At 40.4% G+C, this 26,671-nt stretch overlaps 2 protein-coding genes across 4 annotated transcripts in view; one reads left to right on the top strand and one right to left on the bottom strand.

Annotated features, from left to right (window-relative positions):
• Window positions 1-607: 607 nt before the first annotated feature.
• Window positions 608-7,952, bottom strand: LOC117537892. Of its 2 annotated transcripts, none has more exons than XM_034203283.1 (11): window positions 7,794-7,952; window positions 7,260-7,408; window positions 7,020-7,167; window positions 5,721-6,095; window positions 3,470-3,751; window positions 3,337-3,360; window positions 3,103-3,204; window positions 2,968-2,998; window positions 2,534-2,583; window positions 2,336-2,367; window positions 608-954 (listed from the first exon to the last, which is right to left on the bottom strand). In XM_034203283.1, exons 1-11 carry the CDS (start codon window positions 7,903-7,905, stop codon window positions 856-858), a joined length of 1,404 nt encoding a protein of 467 aa, XP_034059174.1. In that variant the 5' UTR covers window positions 7,906-7,952; the 3' UTR covers window positions 608-855. The 2 variants fall into 2 exon arrangements, with proteins under 2 accessions (XP_034059174.1, XP_034059175.1); XM_034203284.1 differs by having other exon boundaries at window positions 7,260-7,404; window positions 7,794-7,947.
• A 1,634-nt stretch (window positions 7,953-9,586) lies between these two features.
• rab11fip4b (RAB11 family interacting protein 4 (class II) b) overlaps window positions 9,587-26,671 on the top strand; it is a 60,710-nt gene continuing 43,625 nt past the window's right edge. The window contains exons 1-3 of one of the 2 annotated variants that reach the window (XM_034203458.1): window positions 9,587-9,821; window positions 13,847-13,934; window positions 17,880-17,959. In XM_034203458.1, coding sequence (XP_034059349.1) covers window positions 9,669-9,821; window positions 13,847-13,934; window positions 17,880-17,959 — 321 coding nt within the window. In that variant the 5' untranslated portion in view covers window positions 9,587-9,668. The remainder of the gene's footprint in view (window positions 9,822-13,846; window positions 13,935-17,879; window positions 17,960-26,671) is intronic. The other variant, XM_034203459.1, reaches the window with a different exon arrangement.

Below are 26,671 nucleotides of genomic sequence, written 5' to 3'. Positions count from 1 at the left end.
ATTCCCATATATGTCAAAGTCACATTGTTCCACTCAACCTTGGACCTTTTCTCATTATAAGGAGAACAACTTGATGAATAACATTCCTTGTGTTGTGCCTTTTGTGTTTTTTTGTTTTACTTTCAATTATATCTAAATGGTGCCCTCTGCAGAATACTTAGCACAACTACAGCAGGACAATTTGGGAAAGAGTTGTTGGTTGTCGTTTTCTTCACAATCTTAACACACTGTGTCGCATGAGTATGCAAGCATATATTACATTTTTCTTACCAACATGCATACAGTCTAAGGTCCTGATGCAGGAACTAGATTGTAGGGATGTCCCGTTATCAGATTTTAACAAGACTATTATCTATTCAATGTGTTTAAAGAGGCGGGTAATTGACTACATACAATGTTTTCATTTTTACATATTAGATATCAGAGCTATAGTCATTTGCAAAACTGTAAATAAAACTCCATGATGAATGATAATGGTAACGATCCATTTAGAAGCTGTTACTAAAGCAGCTTGTGGTAGGATTGTTTTCACATCTGCTTTTTTCGAGGTCAAGGATACACTTTGAAGGTAACCTTAAGGTAAGTTATCCACCACATGGAACACATGTCATATAAAAAATAATAATCACATCTTTATTTAGATTCACTGGCTCAGTAACATGTAAGATCAAACAAACATCATATCCTGTAAAATTGTACATTTAACTGCTGAACATGAAATAGGAAGGGGGGAAATAGCCCTTCCTGTCCTGCTGTGTTACTCCAGCTGACGCTATATTGATAAACTCGAAAAAGTATAAACAGACAGAGAGAAAGAGAGAGACGGAGAGGGAGCGAAAGAAAACACCAAATGTCCTAATGGTAGGGATGGATCGGGGTTGTGAATGTGGAGAGCGAGGTCCATAAAGGGGATCTGGAGGCCGTCTCTGTAGGTGAGTCCACACTGGCCCATTCCTGCACACAAAACACAAACACACAAGCTGTTAAAGATTTCAGCAGTCGTTTATTGCGGTACCGTTTATACCCCGGTTTGTACTTTCAAACAAGTTCAAACAACACTACACATTATTTTGTTTATTTCATAACCTATTATCACTTTATTGCCCTCAATTGAATCGAATTACCTTCTTCTGTAGCAAACCTCCACAAATCCAGTTATACACTTCTTATCCATTTTTGTTAACTGAACATTAGTTAAAAAAGTTCTGACACTCAAAGTGCAGTCAAATCTGTGAAGGGAGAGGGTCTAGAAAACAATATATAACTGATAAAAAGATAATAAAAAAATAGCTGCGATCTTGATGAAATGACTGCTTTTTAAGTAAAAGGTAAGAGGAGGTCATTTATCAGTGCTTAGACTGACAAAACTGATATTTAATATTCAGATCCTGCAATGGATGCTTAATGACAGCAGGTTAGTGTTTCCATCAGCTGGTAATGACAGCGTTTTTTCCTGATGGCTGTTTAGTAACACAGAAAGAAAGATAGAGCCTAGTTAGAGCTCTAGTCTAATGATAGTCCTTCATCAAACTAATTAATACATGTGATTATAAACTAATGAGAAGGAGACATTAATGAGGAATGTGTGTGGGTTGACAGTATGCTTGATGATTGGCAGTGTGTGGGTGTGCGAATATGTGTGTTTCTGTGTGTTTGTTTACAGCGAAGGGATCAGTGAAGTTTACAGTTGTTTGGGAAAGTGAATCTACAGGAGAAACAAACTGTAGACGCTGCAGAAATACGAGAAATACCTAAAGAAAGAGGGGGACTGACATCAGAAAACTGCACATGATCTGCCTAATTTTTGTGTCCAAATGAATACTATTGCTATTGTAAAGCTAAGAATGCTTTATAAATACAGTAGGTCTCACATTCTATCATGGAGTTGTTGTTTTCTTGTTACTTTACTTTTTTAATCATAGAAAAGACCAAAACCATCAATTAATTAGTCAAGTACTGTATATCCAAACACTGTCCTGCTGCTGTACATACTCAGTATACACAACATGTGTATTAATCCACTGCGAGTTAAAAAAAAAAAAAAAAGAAGAAATGTACTATTTACTTCTATTTGAGTACTGTTCGCCACAAATGTCCTTGTCCAGATGTTTGAGATTCTGTAATAAGAACCTTTGGGGCTACTGAGAGGTGGACTAACATAGTGTGTTTTGGGCCTTTAATGTCTTTTGCTGGCCTATGATTAAAGCGTACTCTTTAACTCAATGCATTGTTACCGAAAGTACAAAGGTAAAGTAAACTGTTGCTTAATCGTAGTTGATAAATCACACAATCATTTGTATTATCAACTGTAGATAAAGGTATTATAAAGAATTACCTGAGTGATACTTGTACGCCTGAGTGTAAGGTCTGTAAAGCAAAAGAAAAATACAAGCACAATGTCAAGCAGTGGTTTGTATCAGTATGTATCTTTACTTTCATGAGATCAATGTTAGAACCTAAATAAAATGGCTTAAAATGCAAGAAACTGAATGGCCAGACACTAACCAAGTTAGAAATATGATCATAAACTCACCCACAACATGGTCCTTTGCATGAACTTGAGTCCAGAAGTGTGCTTCCTCTCTGAAACAGTTCAACACAGCAACATTTCATACCACAAAACCGTGTAACATAATTATGCATTTTATATACCGGTCCGTGTTTATGAAAATAAATATGATTCGAGCTGTGTAGAGGCAACCCTATAATGTGAAATGGGTTTTTACATTGTGTAACAGGAATTAATAAAGTGAAACTACTTTTGTTTGCTGAGCATTATACAATATTAACTATAACACAAGTTCAAGCTAATTCTGGGAACTTTTGATAGTGGGTGTTTTATTGATAGTTTTGTTTAAACTTAAGTTTAACCTTAAGTTGCAAACCTGAGGACAATATTTTAAGTTGCAGTTGTGACAAACTGAGTGATCATATACTGGTCTTTAAGACAAATGTAAATTACAATACCTTCTCTTCTTTTCCTCAGCTGCTGCCTTGACTTTAAAAAAAGAAGAAGAAAAGGCAATATTAATTCTCACGAGGAAGACATCTTGACCGTGTGTATGCATCATGTGAGGAAGCAGAAATGTATGTGTGACATACTTTTCCTGCGTGCCACCACAACCACGAGTATCACTGAGCAGAGGAACAACACCACAGCGGAGAAAGACCCCAGTACAAGAGGCCAGTCCACAGCGGAAAAATCTGGACACAGCACACCGGCATTATTGTGAGTCATGGAGTAGAATGATAAGTCTAAATCCCTTTTGTTGTCATATGTCCCACTAGATAGGATTATGTATGAATATAAGCATGTTGTAGGGTTGGTAGGTCTACCTGTTGATGATGGAGGAGGAATTCCTAAAAGATTGGATAAAGAAAACAAGAAGTCTTAAACTCTTTTAAAACCTCAACATTAACTTTTAGTCAATTAAAACGACACACATAGAGTATAACAGCACATCTGTACCTCTGGTTACAGCTAAAGGAAGGCTGCGTGGAGAGTTGCTCCATTTCCCCGCCAGGAGGACATTGTACTGGCACTGGTAGAAAGCCACCGGAGTTTCCTGGACCGGCACTGGGAAGGTGGCCTGATGGTGGATCAAGGTGACTTTGTGAGTGTCAACAAGAAATTCATTATCAGCCACGTAGAGGGAGAACGCAGCACCGGGGTACGCAGCAGAGCCTGTGCAGAGCAAATGCCAAACAGCTGTCTGCTGCTCGAGGACGAGGGTGGGAACAGGCAACGCATCTGAAACCAGACCAAATCAGGAGAAACATTAGTGAAAGCTCCTGCCTTGTATATTGTATATACAATCAAGATTAAAGGCTTTTATTGTCATTGTACATACACTGAACAAAAATATAAATGCAACACTTTTGTTTTTGCTCCCATTTTTCATGAGATGAACTCAAAGATCTAAAACATTTTCTATATACACAAAATAACCATTTCTCTCAAATATTGTTCACAAATCTGAAAAAATCTGTGATAGTGAGCACTTCTCCTTTGCCGAGATAATCCATCCCACCTCACAGGTGTGGCATATCAAGATGCTGATTAGACAGCATGATTATTGCACAGGTGTGCCTTAGGCTGGCCACAATAAAAGGCCACTCTGAAACGTGCAGTTTTGCTTTATTGGGGGGGTCTGGGGGGGTCCGAAAACCAGTCAGTATCTGGTGTGACCACCATTTGCCTCACGCAGTGCAACACATCTCCTTCGCATAGAGTTGATCAGGTTGTTGATTGTGGCCTATGGAATGTTGGTCCACTCCTCTTCAATGGCTGTGCGAAGTTGCTGGATATTGGCAGGAACTGGAACACGCTGTCGTATACGCCGATCCAGAGCATCCCAAACATGCTCAATGGGTGACATGTCCGGTGAGTATGCTGGCCATGCAAGAACTGGGATGTTTTCAGCCTCCAGGAATTGTGTACAGCTCCTTGCAACATGGGGCCGTGCATTATCATGTTGCAACATGAGGTGATGGTCGTGGATGAATGGCACAACAATGGGCCTCAGGATCTCTTCACGGTATCTCTGTGCATTCACAATGCCATCAATAAAATGCACCTGTGTTCGTCGTCCATAACATACGCCTGCCCATACCATAACCCCACCACCACCATGGGCCACTCGATTCACAACATTGACATCAGAAAACCGCTCACCGACACAACGCCACACACGCTGTCTGCCATCTGCCCTGAACAGTGAAAACCGGGATTCATCCGTGAAGAGAACACCTCTCCAACGTGCCAGACGCCATCGAATGTGAGCATTTGCCCACTCAAGTCGGATACGACGACGAACCGGAGTCAGGTCGAGACCCCGATGAGGACGACGAGCATGCAGATGAGCTTCCCTGAGACGGTTTCTGACAGTTTGTGCAGAAATTCTTTGGTTATGCAAACCGATTGTTGCAGCAGCTGTCCGAGTGGCTGGTCTCAGATGATCTTGGAGGTGAACATGCTGGATGTGGAGGTCCTGGGCTGGTGTGGTTACACGTGGTCTGCGGTTGTGAGGCCGGTTGGATGTACTGCCAAATTCTCTGAAACGCCTTTGGAGACGGCTTATGGTAGAGAAATGAACATTCAATTCACGGGCAACAGCTCTGGTGGACATTCCTGCTGTCAGCATGCCAATTGCACGCTCCCTCAAAACTTGCGACATCTGTGGCATTGTGCTGTGTGATAAAACTGAACATTTTAGAGTGGCCTTTTATTGTGGCCATTCTAAGGCACACCTGTGCAATAATCATGCTGTCTAATCAGCATCTTGATATGCCACACCTGTGAGGTGGGATGGATTATCTCGGCAAAGGAGAAGTGCTCACTATCACAGATTTTTTCAGATTTGTGAACGATATTTGAGAGAAATGGTTATTTTGTGTATATAGAAAATGTTTTAGATCTTTGAGTTCATCTCATGAAAAATGGGAGCAAAAACAAAAGTGTTGCATTTATATTTTTGTTCAGTGTAGCTACAGTGTAGTTATGTCAACTTAAAGCTTAGGTCACAGGCTCCTCCAACAGTGCAACACAATAAAACAGATACAATAGTGCAAGTAAATACAAATAAAATAGAATAGAAATAGTGCAAGAATAGTCTATATACAAGTATATAGTATCAGCTGCTTTATAGAGAAATAGTGAAAGAAGGATGTCAATGTGGTAACAATAACAGGGATTTACCTCCTATGTTGGATATCCTCACCTGTAATAGAGATTAGAACTGTGTTGCTGACAGTAGAATTAACCAATCCCCTTCTTGAATTGACCTGGTAAAGGCAGGTGTACTCCCCCTCCTCTCCACCCGTCACCGGCCCCACAGTGAAGACTCCTGGCTGGGGGTCATGGTTTGATACTAGACTGGCTTGAGGCTGGAGGATTACAGACGTGGCCCCCGGTTGCTTAGCGGCCCTCAGCAGAAGGAAGGTCATGGGTCGGTTGCCAAGATTAGACCGGGACTGAGACTGAGGCGGGACAGGGACAGAGCAGCTGAAGGACAGAGTGTCCCCACGCTTCACCTGACCAGTGGAGGGGTTCACAGACAACACTGGAGAGAGCATGGACCGAGGGGAGGCTGTATCTGGAAAAGTACAGAAAGAGAATAAATAAGTCCGATGTGTTTGTTGCCTCATTACTTTTAAATATGTTGCACAAAATTAATTTAAACATATGGCAACGCTAACATCCTTGGTTTGCCGCAGTTGCTAGCCAAACTTCCCTTTGTCACCATCAACTGTTGAAGCCACACATTGTGTTTGATGTCCGTGTGTGGGTGGGTGTGTGGTTTCTATATGAAGTGCAGGATGTAACTACCACTACACACACCCACAGAGCTGAGGACAATAAGAGACCACAGAGAGCACCTGCATGCAGCACTCTGTTCTCGAGGTTGTAGAGCAGCGGATGGGAGTGTTTATTATTTTATACCACATGTACAATCACTACTGGGTGCAAACTGTGAAAGATTGACTCAACAAACGCTGTTGCTCCACATCACACCACATCCACTTCCTACCTTGTCCTTTATAGTAAGATAAGATAAGATAAGTGTATTGTAACTGAAACTGTAAAGTGCAATCAAATGTAATTTAGAGCAAGCCTGTTGATGATGAGGCACGAACATATCTAGTGTTATAAATGTATAAACACAGAATACAATAATAAAGTGTCCAGTGCTGCAAGCAGACTGTCAGCAGTACTACCAGTGTATATGAATATACAGTGTGAGTTTCCATATCAGCTAAAAAGCTAAAAAGCCTTTAATCAGATGTCTTTTTTAAAAGCACTGCCCATATCAGAATTACCTGATAACATAGCCATCTGATAAATGGCTCTTTAACTTTTTATCAATCAATGTTTCCTTTAAGATAGTGCCTTCATTACATTTGTTTGAACTTTTCAAGCTCAAGATCTCTTGACCTTTTTCTATTTTAAAAGAGAACATTCTTAATTGATCAAAGGCAAGACTATTAAGATATGCATTAAAAAACAAACATAAACACACCTCTTGTCTTCTCCAGATGTAAATAGGGGCTGAAGGCACTGAAACGACCCTGTTCTATGTAGATACAGCAGAAGAGTTGCACTGTATTATTTTCCTTCACAGTGAAATGAACCTCCTCAGCACCAGGCTCCAGCACCTGAGAGTCCACCTTAATATAAGAAGAGACACACAGAACAATTAAACCAAAGGAGCCAATTGGTAGCATAAGACACACCAGAAAACATCTGTAAAAGAAATTACCTCTTTTTTGTTTCGGTACAACATAAACTTAACCCCTCTCTGACCATCTGGGGCCCGGCAGACCAGAACCACCGAGCCCTTTGACCTTGAATAGATGTCCAGAGTAGGTGACGTAAGAGTAGGAGAGGAAGTGGAAGCTGAAAGTCTTCCTAGGTGTAAAATAAAGCAATAATCAGTTGGATTTCACAAATTCCTTTTGAGGTGGAACAACAGTGAAGCAGGCATGACAAACAGTGCTTCTATGATTGCTACATGTGGTCAAGCTCAATCTGTACCGGTTATTGCAATTGATGAAAAATAGAACATAAAACATAGACATAAAAGGAGACAGCTGTAATTTCCATATGTGGTACATTTACAACAGACCGAATTGTTTGTGTGAATCATTACATATTGAACGGCAGGTTACAATAGTTTACTTCTTCTTGCACCATTAAAACAGTTAATAGATATTTCTAGTGTAAATCAACTTTTTTAGTTGTTAGAAAAAAACAAATAAATAACTTTGAGAAACACCTTTAGCATGATCCTTACCCCAAAGTTGTAGAAAAGTGAAAAGCAGAGTGTATATCCAAAATGATTGTCCAACACTAACAGCCTGCATCTTTGACACACAATGAAGACTGAACAGAATAAGAAAGCACATAGAAGTATGGGCTGCTCCCTCTCTCCTCTCTGTTTTCTAAATACGTATCACATCCTCTTGAAGACAGAATGATTGGGGGAAGTTGAAACAGTAAACACACTTCCTTTTTCTGAGTCAACTGGTGGTGTGCATGATGAGAATAAATAGCAGGCCTGTGTCTCAGTACCACACATGTGCAAATATTTCTGTGTCAGCACCAGGTCAGCACACTTGTGAGGAGGAAGTAAATACAAAATGTCCCAAGATGCCATCAGGATGTGAAAAGTGTGCTTGATTATCAGTGGTTTCAAGGTGTCAAGGCTTTTATTGTCATGTGTGCATAGCTACAGTGTAGTTATGACAATTACAATCTTAGGTCTCCTCCAACAGCGCAACACAATAAAACATTTAAAATAGTACAAGTATAACACAAAATAGAATATAATAGAAACAGAATATAATAGAAACAGTGCAGAATAGTCTATTGTATGTAACTAAGTACCTTTCCCCTAGCACTGAACTTAAGTACAATTTTAAGTACCATACTTAAGTTTTTTTTGTTATACTTCTACTCCTACGTTTAAGTAAATATTGTACTTTTAACAACACTAAATTTGTTTGACAAAATTAGTAGTTAGTTAACAAATTCTCATTATTAATACAACGTATAACTCAACTAATCCACATCCCTTAATGAAGGCCTTTATAGACTGGCCTTCTGTTTTCAGGCCTTGTTAAGTGACCTGAAAACAAGTTTATTAGAGTCAACACAAAAGCCTGTTTTCTGTTGTGCAAAAAGGAACACACTTAAAAGTGTGGGAAACATTTGAAGCAGCCACATCTCTAGATGATAGAAGAAAAGGGAAACTGGATAATAGGGAACAAGAATTAGGTCACTGATAGATGGAACATGTTGTTTATAAACTGTATCAACAACTGCAAACTGGAATCTGTGAGAAAGCAGAAGTAGATTTGATTTTACCATTATAAATCTAATTCATCTAAAGATGATAGGGTACAAACATTAGGGTCAAGATTTAAATCACATTAGATAGGATCCATGTGAATTACTGAACATTTGTTTTGGCTACAAGTGTTCTTTTTTTGAGGAAGTAGATGAGTAAGGTTTTCATTACTGAATTGTTGAGAATTGTCTTTAAACAAAATTCCCCATTTTAACTGGAATTCTTTTTTTTTACTCATGAAAGCTAATACGAAGTAGACAGGACAGTATTCAGCTTCAACACTGAAAATACCACCCTCCTTTTTGGGTGTGTTATATTTCAGCATCAATATTCCTACTATACAGGACAATGTTTTTTTCTCCCCAGACAGTAGCACAGCATCTCCTCATGAATCAGTGATTTTACATCTGCTCCTTGAATGTGATTCAGAAGCTGTTTCTTCCCACTAACTTATTCGTGCACTTTCCATCAGGGATGTGGATGTTGTCTCTGATAACATGTTAAAATTGTAATATATTGAGACTGGCTTTTTCAATGGTGCCATTTTGAGGTTGAAACTTGTGGTTTTACAATACATGGATTTACAACTATTGGCTGCATCCCACTAAATGTGATACATGCATTGATAGGGACTTCTGTACTTGTATTGTTATGTGAAACACTATTGTGTACATCAGCATCACTCCTCCTCCCGCGCGCAGCAGCAGCATCCAATAACTTTGTGTCACGCGCACAGAAGACCTGCTAGTTTCCTAACAACATGGTGTTTTTGTGTTGGGGTAAAACACCCGAAAAGAAGATTAAAAAAGCACCAAAGAAATGGGAGAAGACATAATTCCTCAGTCGGAGCGTTTGCTGACATTTGTGAGGAAACTCAAAGAAGTGTTCGACGTTTGTGACGAGGACTCAGACGGGTTTATCCTCCCTGAACACTTTGTGCAGCTTGGTTCCCAGTTTGGACAAGCAGAACAGGTGAGCACGTGGACCCTCAGTCATTGTTATTTTTGCTTCGTCTTTTTTTCCTATAGGCTACACTTTGCCATTAGAAGCATACAGTGCTTTAGGCAACCGAGTAATGCTAGCATTTTCCACACGTCCTCATTATTTTCTGGAACGTGTTATGCTGTATCTTTCCTCCTAAAAATACATCGCTATGTGATGAAGAAGCTAACATGGAGTTTTTGACACATGAGAAGCTAATTGGGAAGAGTCTAGCTTCACCTGCAGGGTACACACTAATGCAGAGAAGTTTCCTCATTACAGATTTCCAGGCTGGAAACATGTTTTTGTTACTTGCAATGCGGTAGAAACAGTGGGGGAAAGTATGATAGTCCAGTAAAACAGTATGACGCATTTAAATCTCCTTTAACTGAGAGTTGTGTGTGGAATAATAAGATCGTTGTGAAGTTTTACTGAAGCAGGAAAGTTAGAATGTTTACTGGGCCTACTGCCAGACCGAAAAATGCTATTCACTTTTAGTATTTGTTTAACTCATTTAAATGGCAAGTGCAGAACATTAGAGACATTATATCTGAAGTGATGTAAATAATCTAGATTCAACTAGTTTACTTTAACTGTGTAATATCCTTCTTGGTTAAATAATGATTTAAAACTGGCATTTAGGGGATCCATATTGATACTAGTGGTTTGTATGTTGTGTAAAATAAAACCAAAAAGCTATTTGCTGATATCACAATCAAATGTTTTATACAACATACCAACTCCAGTACCAGTCAAGCTATTAGGAATATATCCCCAACAATGTGCTTAAACCTAGACTGTTCATGGCTAATGTACCATGACTCTCACACAATATGTGCTGAGACAGCGGAACAAAATCTATGGTTTTGAACAAATATATATTTATTTGCCACCTCAATATCCTTCAAGTCTTTTATAGAGAATGACCAGGACAACAGTTCCTGAAAAAGAGAAGAGCTCTTTCTCAGTAACCACTGAGCAAGTTGTTGTATCATATTCCCGCTAAATGACCTCAGCAATGTGTTCCTGATAATACTTGTAACTGAGTCATTGTAAAGATTAGAAAACAAAAACAACAGTGTGTATCTGTCACCATTGAGTCATCTATGTTTGTTGAATGCACAGCACTGTCATCTGGTTGAATGTTCTTTGTGAGGGTTAGTTCATTATGAGAGACGTGCCTATAACAAATAGGAGAACAGTGTAATCTTCTTTCCCTTAGCTTGTGATGCAGAATGGTTATTATTGGTCATATTTGAGATGTTATTCCTCAGTGCGTGTCAGTGGACATCCCCTTGTGTCTCAGTGCATGGCAGGCTAATAGAACAGTGTTTGATTGGCTCCCCAGTGGTGTGTTGCTCATCAGCAGGAACACTGTGGAGCCACTGATTGGCTCCCTGGGGACGCTTTCATCTAGGAAATGAGTTTGCAACATGAAGTCAACGCAATTTATAAACTCAAGGACCTACAAGTCAGTAGAGTACAGAATAGACTACATACATCAACAAACTATATGTTCTACAATTATGTTAGGATTGTATAGGACTGCAGCTATTGATTACTTACATTTTTCATTAATAATCTACTAATTTTCTAGATTAATTGATTCATCTTTGGGTCTTCAAAATGTCTCGTTCTATCATTCCTAAAGATATCCAGTTTAATATGATACTAAGCAGAGAAAAGAAGGAAATATTCTGATTTGAGACGCTGAAAAACCTTTTTCATTTATGCACGAGACATTTATTTAATTTCCTTTCTCTTGCTCGGTTGGGTTTGTAATTCTTCATCGGAGGCATACAGTAAAGCAGCCTCCTGCATGTGTTGCCCTCTCATGTCATTGTCCTACTGTACAGTATATCAGCAAATCCCACAGTAGGTGGCTCTCCCAGTCGTGCAGTCACATGCAAATGTGCACGGCGACAGTTTCCTCCTCTGCCCTCTTTTCTCTCACCTTCACTTTGTCCTTAACAACTGAAGACAAGTAAGACACCATTATGGGTACACACATCCAACATTAAGATTGACAAACATCCTCCTGTGACCTCTAGTTTAAAAAGCTATACTTTTTTTTACAATCTAGAGATATTAATTGAATGCAAGTTAGAGTTTTGAACACCACAAATAGCTTGTCAGCTGCACTGTTACCCAGTTGCCAGGCAATGGTTTTGAGGGTGTGCGATGAGCTGAATAAATGTAAATCTTTTAATAAATACAAAATGTGGATTTATGAGACACATTTTTCGATGTGTAGTTTCACACAATTCTCTTATGACGACTGTTGTCTCTACCTCTCAAAGTTTAGGCATGACCTAATCCAACCTTAGTTTGTGTTTTGAACCCTGAGAAACGTAGCAGTTTCCGTCTCAGTGACCACCCTTTGCTAAAATGAGTGCTGTTAAATGTAAAGTGTCTGTGGGCAGCTTGCAAAGAGAATAATGCATTATTGAGCCGTGGTGCAGAGCGCTGAGGGGAAGCAGCGCTCTGCAGTGAAGGAGGTGTGGGGGGATCATGTATTTGGCCGTGCTTTAGCCAATGTTTCTAATATAAATGTGTGATATTGCACATGAGGGGGTCAAAGGCATCCCAATGCCTTTGACCCGGTTCAGATGAACATTTATTTACATATTATGGATTTTGTTTTGTCCATCTGTTGCTTTTTCAGCAAGTCTTTTTTTTCTATTGGTCTATATAAAGTATACAGCTACTGGCCAAATGATAATGTAAAGGATTGTATATTTGCGTTGTTCCCAGACAAATATTTTCAATGACCTTCGGTTAATCTTGCAATTTCATGTAGTGTCATTATTTGTGTGACCAAACTGACTTGCATGAGGAGTAACAGGTTGGTTTAAAACAAATCAACAATGCCCCCCATGATGTCACCGACACTTGGTACATTCCACTTTGCCACTTCCTGTAGTTAAGCTTTCTGCTTTCGGTGCAGCATCTTTTGTTACAGCCCCCAAGAGGTCCCTCCAGCAGCAGCAACAAGTAACAGCACTAAAGGAAACAATGTTAGAATGACTTGAGCTAACTAATCTAAAGACATACATCTCTGTAGAAAAGTCAGCTAAATGTGTGCTCTTGAAATGAAAACTAAAATGAACTGCCAATCCTACATCAATTATGAGCAGGATGTGCATGTGCACGAGGGTTAGTGACACACAAGTTAACCGTGTAGCAGAGGTGCAGTCATCACATTCGGACAAAGCTCCACTTTAACTTTGAACATATTAAAGTGTATGGATAAGGGTTGACCCATGAGGCCCAACATGTCACCTCTGCTGTTAACTTAACTAATCTAATCGAAGTGTCAAGATCATCAATAAAAGTGATGACTACTTTTAAAACATTTAGTTTGGCAAAACAAACGCACATATTGTGTTGTGAAATAAACAATGCACATTGCTGTGACTATGGCTGTTACATTTAGTTGTGGTTTGTTTTGAAATGACAAGGCAGTAAACTCTTATTTATTCATTTATTGTTGATTCTACAAAGATGATTTAGAGAGGATTGGTACAGGCAGCATGAGATCATTTGATGGCTTCAAAGGATAGACTTAATATGATAATAAGGCAGCGCTGTTCATCTTTGTTGAGAGCCTTAGTGCAATGCTGGGAGGAAGGATGATTCATGTACTAATAAGTGGTGTGTACTTATCAGCCCCCTGTCTATCTCACAAATCAGGAAGTGGGCTGCACAGACTCACACAGACACACTCACACAGACGGTTGATGAGTGTAGTATTGAGTATGGAAGTCGCTTTGGATAAAAGCGTCTAACAAGTGACATGTAATGTAATATTAGTAGGAGTTGAGATCATACTTTTTAATAACCTTCTGATACAATACAATTAGTTTCAGTACCGTTTTTTTTTTCCACAGCCCACATATTGAGTTGACGTAGCACAAAAGCAAATGTGTACCTTTTTTTAATATGTTTACTGTGTGTGAACAGAAATGTGTCTCCTGTGCTCTGATAGCTCTAATGTTGTCTCTGTCTCTCCAAAGGTGAAAAACTTGGCCAAATGTCTGGACCCCGACTCCCATGGGAAGATCAACTTCAAGGGCTTCTGCCGTGGTGTCCTTTCCATGAAAGGTTAGAAAAAGCTCCCGAGGGAATACACTTTGTTTGAGGGAGAACTGATAGGTTGCACTTGTGTTGCTTTACAGAACACCCTGACACTCTGTAACTCAGTGTTCTGCTCCCTTCTACACTAGCTTTGAAAATCATTTAGCATCGGCTACATATCTATTTCTATGACGCAAAGTCCTACAATAATTAATCAAACTGTGCTTTTGGTATTCAAAATAGTCATGAGATTTCTACGAGGATCTAAATTCTGTACCTAAAGATTTTCGTTTTAAATCTGTAAAATGACGATTTAAAGCTCAGGGACTTTTGTGCGTCACTGTGACGGGGTTTAAGTTTCGATTAAGTTTCGATTTTTCGATTAAGTGTCTATAAATGGCACAGCCCTATCAGAAAGTATTGTTACTTTTCTTTTGTAAATGTGATAAACCGTTAGCATAACATGGCGTAACTGCCCTGGAGCATACTGACTGATGAAATCAATATTTCACCGTTTTTTAATATATTTTATAACAACTGTCAAAAAACTCTAGGTTACTTTCTTCAGCAATAAATCAAGCTGGTAGCTTAGAGTCCAATGAGTGCTGCATACTAGGGCTGTGCAATTCTTCCTATTTGAATCGCAATTACGATTTTGGCCTGCCACAATTACGAAAACAACATAATCGGAAAAAACGATTATTTAGCTTTGCTAGGTTGTGACAGTGCACTGCAACATATTTGATCTCATTTATTTTTATTTATCATATTTATATATGTTTAGTAGCTTGTGGAAGTGCGCTCCAAAATATTTGTTGATATTGTTTATTTGTTACGGAGCCCTGGAGGGTTCATAGAGAGAAAAATAAATAAAACGTGGCCACGTTTTACTTTCTCGTGCGCACGCTTTAGTAACTCGTGCGCACGAGTTACTAAAGCGTGCGCACGAGTTACTAAAGCGTGCGCACGAGTTAATAAAGCGTGGCCTCGTTTTATTTAAATTGAGGGATTCCTGTCCGTGACTCACAGTATCTGCTGCCCACAGCTGTTTTATCGAAGGAAAACCTCCTTCACTTCATGAAATCTCTGCGGCACCAGTGGCCTGTACTACGAAGCAGGATTTGCTATTTACACTATTCATTCATGAAGTATGACGCTGCGCTGTCAGCACGCGTCTCCATGTTTGTGATTGGTCAAATGTTGCTAACCCCGTCCCTTTCACATGAACGCGCTCTCAGCCGGACAGAGAAACCCTGGTTGATTTACTGAGTTGATAACCAGCTTCGTAGGACCGCTTATCGACATCGCGTTTGTTAGGGTCAGTTAAGCCCCTGTCACACTGTCCCGAAATTGACACCCGATGGACACACGATAAAGGAAATGTTCAAATTCGGCTGTGATCGTAGCAACATCGGGCCATTCGTGAGGGCATCTAAGCCATCGTATGACCGCCGGTGGAGTTTCTCAGGCTCCGGCAGCAACTTTGTGAGCGGCAACTTCGTAAGGCACTCGTGAGGGCATCTTGTCAAATCGTGTCATCTTCGTGTTATCATCGGTGCATCGGCATCGCCTCACTCTGATCGGGGCGAATGCCCGATGGCACCGATGATAACAAGATGCCCTCACGATGGCCTTACGAAGGGCACAGTTGACACACGAATTCAACACGAAAATGAACCTTCGCAAGGTCCTTCGGCAATTTTTTGGCATGCCAAAGATTTTGCCACCGCTCACGAAGTTGCTGCCGGAGCCTGAGAAACTCCACCGGCGGTCATACGATGGCTTAAGATGCCCTCACGAATGGCCCGATGTTCCTACGATCACAGCCGAATTTGAACATTTCCTTTATCGTGTGTCCATCGGGTTGTTTTATTGCACAACAAAATCATGTAAATATATTATGTAAATAACCCAATTTGTGTTCTGTGAAACTAAAAAGGATATAATATATTATTTTGAAGGACAGTTGACAGGAAGTTGTTGTTGTTATGGAAACAACATTACGGAGAAAACGTAATATTTTCTACATATAAAGACGGATAAAGTAAAGAACAAAGTCTGAAGATATCAGTACAGTATCATAGTACTGTAACATAATTGTTTTTGGTACTTTCATTGCAGTTGTATGTCTTAAATGTAATGTAAATGTTGCCTTCGTGTGTGGTTCGGGGCCATCATCGTGCGAAATTCACAATTCCATATTCGTGTGTCCATCGGGTGTCAATTTCGGGACAGTGTGACAGGGCCTTTAAGCCGGGTAAATCGAACATATCCAGGTCCAGGGTCTGTTGAACTGGCTTCGTCGTACAGGGCACTGGAGGCAGTAACGTGTAACTCAGCAGAATCTGAGAAGAGCAGCACCAGCTGCAAAGAGCTGTGCCTTTTACTGTTTACTTCACTAGAACCGCTGAATAGAGATCGAGGCTGCTACGTTTAACCACACACACCTATACACACATCGAACTGAGTATTCCCCCTCGCTTTATGAAGGAGATGTCCTGTCACCGGGGCGCATGATGTGTGTGTGTGTGTGTATGTGTGTGTGTGTGTGTATCCGACACCACCGGCATTTGTTTTCAAATTACCACGAACAGCACACGCACACACACACACACACAAAACGAGGCCACGCTTTATTAACTCGTGCGCACGCTTTATTAACTCGTGCGCACGCTTTAGTAACTCGTGCGCACGCTTTAGTAACTCGTGCGCACGCTTTAGTAACTCGTGCGCACGAGTTACTAAAGCGTGCGCACGAGAAAGTAAAACGTGGCCACGTTTTATTTATTTTTCTCTCTATGAACCCTCGAGGGCTCCGTAATTTGTATTTCTTATTTTGATATTATTTATTTAAATGTAAATATAAATGTATCATTTATTTTTGTATTGGTTTTTCAGTTGAATTATACGTTTGTAAATATCTCCAGTAACGGCCTTTTATTGGATAAAGAAGCAAGTTTGCCAACTCATCCTATTTCCTCTAACCGTCATTAGTTCTTTGTATTCGGACTGAGAGTCTGTGAAACCAGGTCAGCTGACCGTGGACCCGGGCCAACCCGGCACAGGAAGGGGCCGAGACGCGTTACTGCCACTGAGCTAGAGAGGAACAAATGCTCTCCAGTTGTGCATTGTTGAGCTGTGTTGTTTTGACCTGGAATATTATACTCATTTAAAGGTGTAGTCAACGATTCTGGAGAAGACTGTTGATATGTGAACCCAACAAAACACTCATAATGTAGCTCATTAACTGCTGGGTGTGTAAATAAACAACTTTTCCAAACAGTGATGGAAAGGCCAATGTTGTGTTCTCCTGTTCCCTCTGCAAAATCACACGGCAAATGTTAGTTTTTGCCAATTTCAATCGGTTTATTGTGCCTTTTGCTGGATAAAGTATTGCATTTTCTGCCTCATACCAACTCTGTTAACCCTCCCCTTGGTGTCACTTCACCTGTTTTCATGTTTCTCTCACTGGATAAGTGTTCATAAATAATAGATCTGGTTTCTAAATTAAACCACCACTCTCTCGTACAAGAGAGTTTAACACGTGTTGTAACACGGGAACACGTGTTTTAACACGGGAAGTGTGAGTGTTTCTGTCCTGATGGCATCTGACCTTTGGCATCAGAGAAGCTATTTCTCTATTTCTCTAAAGCACACAGGAGTCTGTTTGCAGAAGAATTGTATGTTGAAAATCAAACCAATGTGACAGTTTCCACTAAAGTGATGGATTTCAAGGTGAATAACACGGAAACATAGAATATTAAGTCACGTAACGCTACAAAGACCTGCCAGTGCATTGGGGCCAACTCAAACACAACACATGCAGGTGTTTGTCTGAACAATATGTGAATAATGTATATGAATACATTGTGTATTTAGAAGCATGCTCCGAGCAGCTTGGACAGGAAATGATTTCAGTGCAGAATCTCAAACCGACTGAGATGATTCATGCATGCTTTATTTTCTTTGCAGGCTATGTTGGGCTCCTTAAAAAGAAAAGTAGAGCACGGTTCATCACAGGGCCGTATGAGACAGCTAAGAGTTGCTATTGGGTAAGTTTGAAAGTGCTTCTGTGTGGGTGTGTTTGCATGTATCCTCTGAAGTGTGAAATGAAGCTGAAACGTATCACCTCAAAGACTGTCTGTCTTTTTACCTAACATGACATGTAACTGACGCTTTCATCCAAAGCAACTTACATACACTTCAATACGGTAGACATCCCCTACAGGAGCAATGGACACATTGACATGTTGGCTGCAGGAAATGGGGGTCAAACCACCTACCCTCCAATTGATAGATGCACATTTACCCCCCTGGGCCACACCTGCCAATCTTTGACACAAATGTTCTCCCACAATCCTTTAATAAGACAATAATCTTGATTTGATATGGCAATTGATATTTTACAGTCCCAGAATACTGTGTGTGTTGGTTATTAATTTTACAAGATGTGTGTATAAGAAATGTTCTTCCTTCAAATCCCTTCAAAACAAGACCAGTTCGCTTTGTCTTCTGTGCCGTTTGATCCACTTTACAAAAATGTAAGGGGTCAGAAGGACAACAGCCACAATGCTGCACTGAATTCTGAATGAGTGCAGCTTGTACTTCACTATTCTGTCCACTGGGTGGCAGTGTTCGACTGGGTAACTTGCACACTGGCGTTCTTGTATGTTAACGGTACACACATGATTATAAGCTTGGTACATTACTACACACTTTTGGATTTGTTCTCCAATTTGTACTATTCCGGCTTTAAGGACATCTTGTTAAATTATTAAATAGTTCAACTCCAACTGATGTCCTTGTATGCTGAGATAATTAGTGTAATACAACAGAGTCTAACTAGATCCCTAGGTGTAACACGTGACACATATTTCATACATTCCTCGAGTTATATCTTGGGAAATGTGATACTGTACAATTCAACTCCCTCAAGCAATGAGAACATGGTACTTCGCAAGTCACAAAGGCAAATAAACGTCTGCTCTACTTCTTAGTTGAGAAATAACTGTTTCAGTATTCTTTGCAACAATTAGCCTTTATATTCTAGCATTAGATTGTTTATCTTTTAACTTGACATCACTGGTTTAAAGAAGAGTCTTTACCCTGCCAATGGTACAGTGTAACATTTCATTATACCATGGAGAAGTACTCTTCAAATATTCACAGAGGGTGAAATGCAATACGGCTGCTACCTACTCTTTGACGGGCAATACAAAGCACTTCTCTTTTCTGAAAATGCTGTCTCATTTGCACACTTCCCTTTGAAACCCTATAAAAGATTATCTGGAAGCAGTGGAATCATTTTATTCCAGGAAGAGGTCCCACGCTTTTGATCAAGATTACTTTTCTGCACACAGTGAAAGGTACGTGTTGCACCTTAGGGTTAAGATCAGTGACGTGCGGTGAGGTTCATGGCTGGTGAGGCACTGACTCTTTCAGAGTCAGATTTACAAATATTATATTCTGACCTTAATCGAAATATTCTGTTATTTTCAAAAGCTTTTTTAGTCTGATGCTTCGATTCATTTTAAACAGACCGTTCAACAAAAGGATACCCAACATCTAAATATTGGATTGTTCTTTCTTAGTAAGATCCAATTTTCATTACCAATTGTGGTCTTACCTTGACTGGAAGATGAAGTCCATGCTATCCTTCTGGACAACAATCTCCATTACATTTTTGTAAAAGTCCTCCTTATCTTCCTCTAGTTTCAAAAGTCTAGCTTGTTGTTTGCGTCTGCGTAGAATAACAGTAGCAACAAGAACCTGTGGGCTCACGTGCGCCCCCTTCAGTGCGGCAGAGGTTATGGCTGCCTCTCCAGGTGCTTTTTTCATTGCCGTTGTATGATGAGACCAGCGAGCCTAAATATCATATATACGTGAAATAAGTTATTTAGAGACTATGGATGGCGAGGATAAATGTAATAAAGGGATCTACAAACATTACATTGGTGACATACAGTGAGATGGTGCAGGCATGCGCTTAGGGCCCGCTTTCCAGCCAGTTTCTGTGGGGTGACGCATTCTGAGGTGAGGCAGAGCTCATCTGTGCCTCACCTGACCCCACAGTAACTGGCTTGAGCGCGCTCACAAAATAAGTCCCCGCGCTCCAGCCAGTTACTGTGGGCTTACGAGAGGCAGAGCTCGTCCCTGCCTCACTTCTCATCGCTACCCGTATGTAGGAGCCATATGTTAAAATGTATAGTCTGATATTTTTGAATATTATTATCCTTTGTTGTTAGTGCTATTATATCATTTATTGGAACCAGCCGTGTGAAATTAAGGGCATAGACGACCGCAGCTGTTCGTGATTACGAGACGTTATAGCCGACGGCAGCTGCTGGTGATTGGTGTGTGTGAGAAGGAGAAAGAAGCACCGAGCAACATAGTGTTTTGAACTGAGAGAATATGTGTTTGTATTTGATACCTTTTTGTGTAAGTAAAAAACAAACTATCCTGAGACGTATTTTGTCCGAGTCAAGCTTATTTGCTATCTGTGAGCCGGATTTTGGATTACTGGAACTACACCGTAGTTGTAGCGGAGCTCGGCAAATTTGCTGATTTTGACTATAAAAAGCGATTGGAATCAAACATAAATCACACTTACAACACAGATCAGTGGAGACATTTTATTATTATTACTATTAAGTTTTTCTTTAGTTGTTTTTCCGTTACATTGTAGTATGACCAGTCTATGAGTATGACAGGGGGAGCCTCCCCTGACTGCACGTCGCTGGTTAAGATGTCTATTGGAAATGTCTTAGCAGTGACTGGCAAGCAATACTAGTTTGCACTGAAGGAATACACTGTAGATAAGTGATGGTATTTTATAACGTCTAACTTGGAGAGAAGGATGGTAAATACAGATTAGCATTAAGATGGAGATGATGCTGTTGCTTGTGATTACAATGAAGCAAATGAACATATTGTTTATCAGATCTTATCAAAAGGCTAGCAATAGATAATTCGTTTTTTTTTGTACATGAAGCACATAGACGCTTCAGCTAGACCAGACCTTGTTTTAGTGGTGTTAGAATCTGCTTACAGATATTGATTTGAGAGCAACTAGATCATCTGTAATTTTGTAACATGGCGTCTATTGCGTTGAGCAGTATATGTGGTCGTTTACAGGGAGTACATAACGTTTTCTGTTGTTGAAATATCGTCTTTTACATAAACAACCTACTCTTCATACCTTGTTTCTTATTGAATATTGAATTCAGTAAGCTCTGCACTGCTGAGAGAACCGCCTCTGCATTTAAACCCTGGAGCCAGTCGAAGTGTTGGTTCCCACTGAGTGTGATCTGCAGGTACTTCCTCTTTTCCTCTTGGTCTGCAGAGTTGATCTCATTGTCCTCTAGAAAGGAACTTCTTCTGAGGGATAGAGATAAGGTGAAAGTAATAACTGCTGTTTAACCTCCTCACTGATAGCAACCACTATATGAACATCTCTTCAGACTACTGCAACTCTTTTCCTCTGTAGAGAAGACGTCTCTCTCTTTCTCTGCTGGATGAAGATATATTGCTTATGTTGTATAATTAGATTTATGATCCATAGAGGCCCAGATATCTGAGTGGCCCGCCGCGGCGTCCAGTTGTGGGAAAAGATGTTCAGGAGTAACGCTGTGTTGCCATAGCAAGCAGAAGTGGGAATCCCAGTGCTCCCCAGGGTTGTGTGTGTGTGTGTGTGTGTGTGTGTGTGTGTGTGTGTGTGTGTGTGTGTGTGTGTGTGTGTGTGTGTGTGTGTGTGTGTGTGTGTGTGTGTGTGTGTGGTGTGTGTGTGTGTGTGTGTGTGTGGTGTGTGTGTGTGTGTGTGTGTGTGTGTGTGTGTGTGTGTGTGTGCGCGCTTGTGCGCTTGTGCGTGTGTTCATGCATGTGTGGTGTATGTGTGCCTGTGCTTGCTTTTGTGTGTGCATGTGAGCATGCGTGTGTGGAGAGACCAAGTGAAAGAAGAGAGGGAGGAAAGGTGAGAAGTGTCTCATTATTGCAAGAGCCGTTGTTGGAGAGGATTTATTAGCTTGCTTGGGTTCACACACACACATGCAAACACACACACACACATGCACACATACCACAGGGGAAAGACTACATGGCCAATGCAGCTGCTGACATATATTCTGGCAAAGACAAATTGTGTGTGTGTGTGTGTGTCCAGCCCAACAAAGACAAATTGTGTGTGTGTGTGTGTGTCCAGCCCAACAAAGACAAATTGTGTGTGTGTGTGTGTGTCCAGCCCAACAAAGACAAGCATAGCAGAAGAAAGAGTGTTATTTTAATCAATGCACAACAAAGTACATTAGTTAGTCCAACATCCAGCTAAAGGCAATGAGTAGTCATTAGAACGGAGGGAACCTCATAGAACTGATCCTGGAAATATGTTAAAACTGTATAATGGCCCAGATCTGCCGAGCTGCTGCAGAAAATGAATCATTAATTGACACTATTTGTCGTCACGTGGAGAGATGTTAATAACCTGCTAATGGCTTCTATCTGGTCAGAGGAGATCTGCCTCTAATCTTCATGTCTGCTCTGTCTCTGTGTGTTTTCGTCTTCTCCTGCTAGTGTCCTTTCATCTCTTGGTGACCTCACATCCTCCTCATGTTATCGTCGAAACCATTTTTGTGTGCAAAATAGTGGAATTTGAAAGTCAGACAAAAGCATAAAAATGATTTGTCATCTTTTTGTTTTATACTCTGTTATAGTTTGCCCTCCCGTCCTCTGCTTCAATATGCTCTTGTTTGGCGCATTTCTCTTTATTTATTATCCATCACTTCCCAGGACTTTGCTGCACCAATTTACGTCTCTAATTTCCTCTTTTTCCCCATGTCTACATCTTGCTTTCCCTTCGTACATCTCTTCCTACTTGCTTCTTTCACTTTAGCACTTCAGATAATCAGTGGAGAGGAGATGCCTCTGCAGTCATTTCATGGTCTGATTAAAGAACTGTGATGGGAGGAAAGTGAGGCGGGTGGGGGAGGAGAGTTGAGACAGGAGAGAGGGCATTCACAGCCAAAGTTGAAACAGAACAAACAAAAACAAAGCCATGAAAAGGGGAAGCAGAAAAAAAGACAATTGAAAGTCTGTTTGCTGTTTACCATTGTTGTGCAAGAGCATGATGGGAAAATCAGCCGAGCCGCAGTGCAGACTGAAGCAGAGGCAGCCTCCCTGAGTGACTGAGCAACACGAACACTTCCTCATGATGGCTATCAGCTATCCTTCCTCAAAGCGGTGTGATGGCCGTCTGTGGCTCTTTTACACTGTGACTCTGAGTTAGCGGAAGTTTGTCAACGCGGTGTATTGGTGTTATTCTTAACGCATAGTATAATAGTTCTTCGCAGTAAGCAATGAAATGACGCAAATTACTCATGGTTCATATCACAATGTGGGTTCATGCTGATTAATCTTCAGCATGATGAGAACCACACTGAACAGCTGTATCAGTACTTACATGTTAATACACTGTCAGTAAGGATTTCCTAATTTGGGATTAATAAAGTATACATCTATCTATCATTTGATGCCGTATCAGAACCTTTCTTTCAGTTTTTTCTTTTGTTTCATTTGCTCAATCTCAATCTCAATCTTTATTTATTTATTTATATAGCACATTCGAAACAACCTCGGTTGACCAAAGTGCTGTACAGGCAATACATATAAAATAACACAATGCGAGTAAAATAATAAAACAATCATTAAAAGCATGATAAAAAGCACAATAACTAGAAACATATAAAAACACATGCAACTGTAAAAATGTTCAACTCGTATTAAAAGCCCGTGCAAAGAGGTGAGTTTTTAGCTGACATTGAAAAAGGTTTGCTTTGCATTGTGAGGACTAAAGAGGGCATTAACAATGTGATGTTACATTTAGAAACTTCTCCTCCCTCATTTTCTTATAAATCAGCCTCTCCATATAGAAAGAGAACAATCACAGGACACTAAAGAACTGGTAAATGATTCACATTCTCTGCTGCTCTTGAGGCCTTTTGTGGTTAAGACCTCACAGTTTCCCCTGTCTTCACATCAAATCGACGAGGTTTGAGGAGCGGGAAAAGGGTTGAATTTAACGATGTTTAACCGCCAAGCCACTCCAATTTATTAGGATCGCTGTAGATGTTTTATCTTGTTCTGTATTTATTTGAATATTTGAATATTGTTATGTTTTCTGTAAAGCACTTTGTGCATGAAAGGTGCTATACAAATAAAGTGTATTATTTATTATTATCATTAGTATACAGCAGGCAGGGGTCGGCAACCCCTGGCACGCGGGGCCGTAACCAGTGGCACACTAGGAAGAAGTGTGTATTTTCGGATCCTGAACTAGACCGCCGGCAGAGCGCGTCTCCCCCCGCAGAAGGAAGCCATGCACTCAACGCAGTGCAGAAGGATAACTTCTAGGCCCAGCTCTCTTTAACTCCAGTCGACTTTCTGCTGCTTTCCTCCATGGTGAAATGACCAGGGGTGTAGCGCACTTCACACATTGCATTACCCATAAGGACTGTACATGCCGCAGTTGTTGCATGGCTGTGTCTTTAGTTGAAAGCCCAGTGGCCAACTGTGTGTTCTGGAGAATCACAGCACGTCCGGCCGTCAGACGACCAGGCTCGGTTCGCTGATGGCCAGCACCGCCCTTTATTTATTTAACTGTGTTCAAACTGCATCATGTAAGTTGCGCTGACAGGCGACAGAGGTCCACTGCTTCCCTGCAGCGAGGCTCCCCCTCCTGTTGACAGTTAACGAGCGTCAAGCTCTCTCCCCCTCCCCCCCCGTTGACAGTTCACGAATGTCGGCACAGTAATCAGATTTTTTTCATATCAAAAAGGTTGCCGACCCCTGGTATACAGCCACAACTGGAATGCAATTCTACAAATGGTATTATTAAAACTGTTAATAATACTCTTTGCATGTGCAAAAATACCACATTTAAAACAAAATGAAATAAATGGTATCATTAAAAGGTGAATCTTATGTATACAACTTTCCGTGCATCACCGGAGGCTTGACCTAGAAAATGCGTGAGTTTGACAACCTGGTCCAGTGAGAGTTGGTTTTCTTTTATTTGTGACAACAATCTTTTCATTACTTTAACCAACAATATTTCATACATAAACCTGACCAAACCTTTACCATATCTTAAGAAAGTCATGAATATCTTTTATAACTTTCACATATGGCTTTTGTAAGGCACGGACAAAAGATATTGTCTCGCTGATTTGGGCGCAAGATGTAACAAATGCTACAGCCTGTGTTGTCTTCGAAGGCAATCGCCATGCACCTATTCTATCTATATATATCTATATATATGTGTGGTTAAAAGAAGATTGAAGAGACAAGTACATTTCAGCTTTCCCAGGCTGAACAGGAGCAGATCATCTTATAAAAAATTGCAGTTTTGTGTATTTGTCTGTTTTATCTTTTTGTGGAGCAGCATGTGTGAATCCCTGCTGTCATGATGTTTTGACAATCCACCAAACCAACACGGTAAACTTTGTGGCCACATTAAAAGCCAACACTGCTGACTGATAGCCCGCTGACAGCCATGGAAAACGTAAGATATGTGATGGCACATTGTGAACCATCTGGTAGGATGCGATGTGATGGCACATTAGGACAAACTGTCTTTTAGATTTTCCATTCTTCTTGAGATCAGAGGACAGAGATGGCAGGGTGGGCTTTTTCTGTGATGTCTGTAATGACCCAGACCTTTTCTTAGCGGCTGTGGTTAAAGTCTTTTTTTTCTAAATGTCCTTTGAGACAGCTGTCATCTTATGTCATACCGAAATATTGAGAGCTAAAGTAACACATGAAATAATAAAGTACAGCTTCAAAATATTTATGAGCTTTTGGGGAATTCTTGTTGGGTGTTGGATAGCAATTCATACGGCAAGCTATTTTTGAAATTATAATGTTTGTATTCAAGTGCAAAACACATCATGGCAGCTGTACATCTTTTAACATGGCCTTTTATGTTTGCATCCCAGATAGGAAACTAATTGTGTTTCACTATGTATCAGTCGGCTTGACATTTGGCTTAGTTTTGTTATGGCAATACTAGGACTAGGACAGGTTAAACAAATGTAGACATAAGTAAAACATTTAATTGACCTGCTATATGTCATTTCTGAATTGTAAACACTATACCTATCCCACCTATCAAATGTGATGGGATATGTTTGGCCATTTCTGTAGCCATGTAGCACAAACATGCACAACAAATACATATTCTTCATTCACAGCACCACCCAGCAAGGTTCAGTATGGCACTTTGTAGTGTTGGATGGACATCACAAATCACAATATCTTAGTATAGCAATCACATATACAGTGTACATAGTTCAATAGACTTCTATATATGGCAGAGTAAAGTGATAACAACACTGTAGCATTTCTACCACAGCCTATAGGAGGAGCATAGCATGTGGGTTAATTAACTGTAGATCGTAGCCTCAAGCACAACTCAATTGGTATTCATTGCGTTTGTTTGTTATAGTGATAGCATATTGACTTTGAGTTCATCTAAGGAAGCTTATGGGAAGCGTGAAAGAGAATACTGAATATGTGTGCTTCGTCTGCCTGTGCAAGTGATGGCGAGGTAGCTATTGCCTGAGAAAGAATGATACAAGGAAAACAACGGATTGATAGATGTGAGGGAGCGAGAGTTTGGAAAGAGATGAGAGCAGCAGAAAGAATGCAGACAGAGAGGGATAGTCTGAGACGAAAGGAAAACGGAACCGAGAAAACAAAGAAAAGATAAGAGGTGA

This window comes from Gymnodraco acuticeps, unplaced genomic scaffold, assembly GCF_902827175.1.
Source record: "Gymnodraco acuticeps unplaced genomic scaffold, fGymAcu1.1, whole genome shotgun sequence".
In the NCBI taxonomy this organism is placed as follows: Eukaryota; Metazoa; Chordata; class Actinopteri; order Perciformes; family Bathydraconidae; genus Gymnodraco; species Gymnodraco acuticeps.
This window is presented reverse-complemented; position numbering and strand designations above follow the sequence as displayed.

What these genes read in the sequence shown, in the direction of transcription:
- LOC117537892 (XM_034203283.1), bottom strand. Translation starts at nt 7,905, where the DNA reads ATGTGCTTTCTTATTCTGTTCAGTCTTCATTGTGTGTCAAAGATGCAG. An exon ending in TCCTTTAGCTGTAACCAGAG is followed by an intron (nt 3,361 to 3,469) that starts GTACAGATGTGC and finishes CCAATCTTTTAG; the next exon opens with GAATTCCTCCTCCATCATCA. An exon ending in TGCAAAGGACCATGTTGTGG is followed by an intron (nt 2,368 to 2,533) that starts GTGAGTTTATGA and finishes TTTGCTTTACAG; the next exon opens with ACCTTACACTCAGGCGTACA.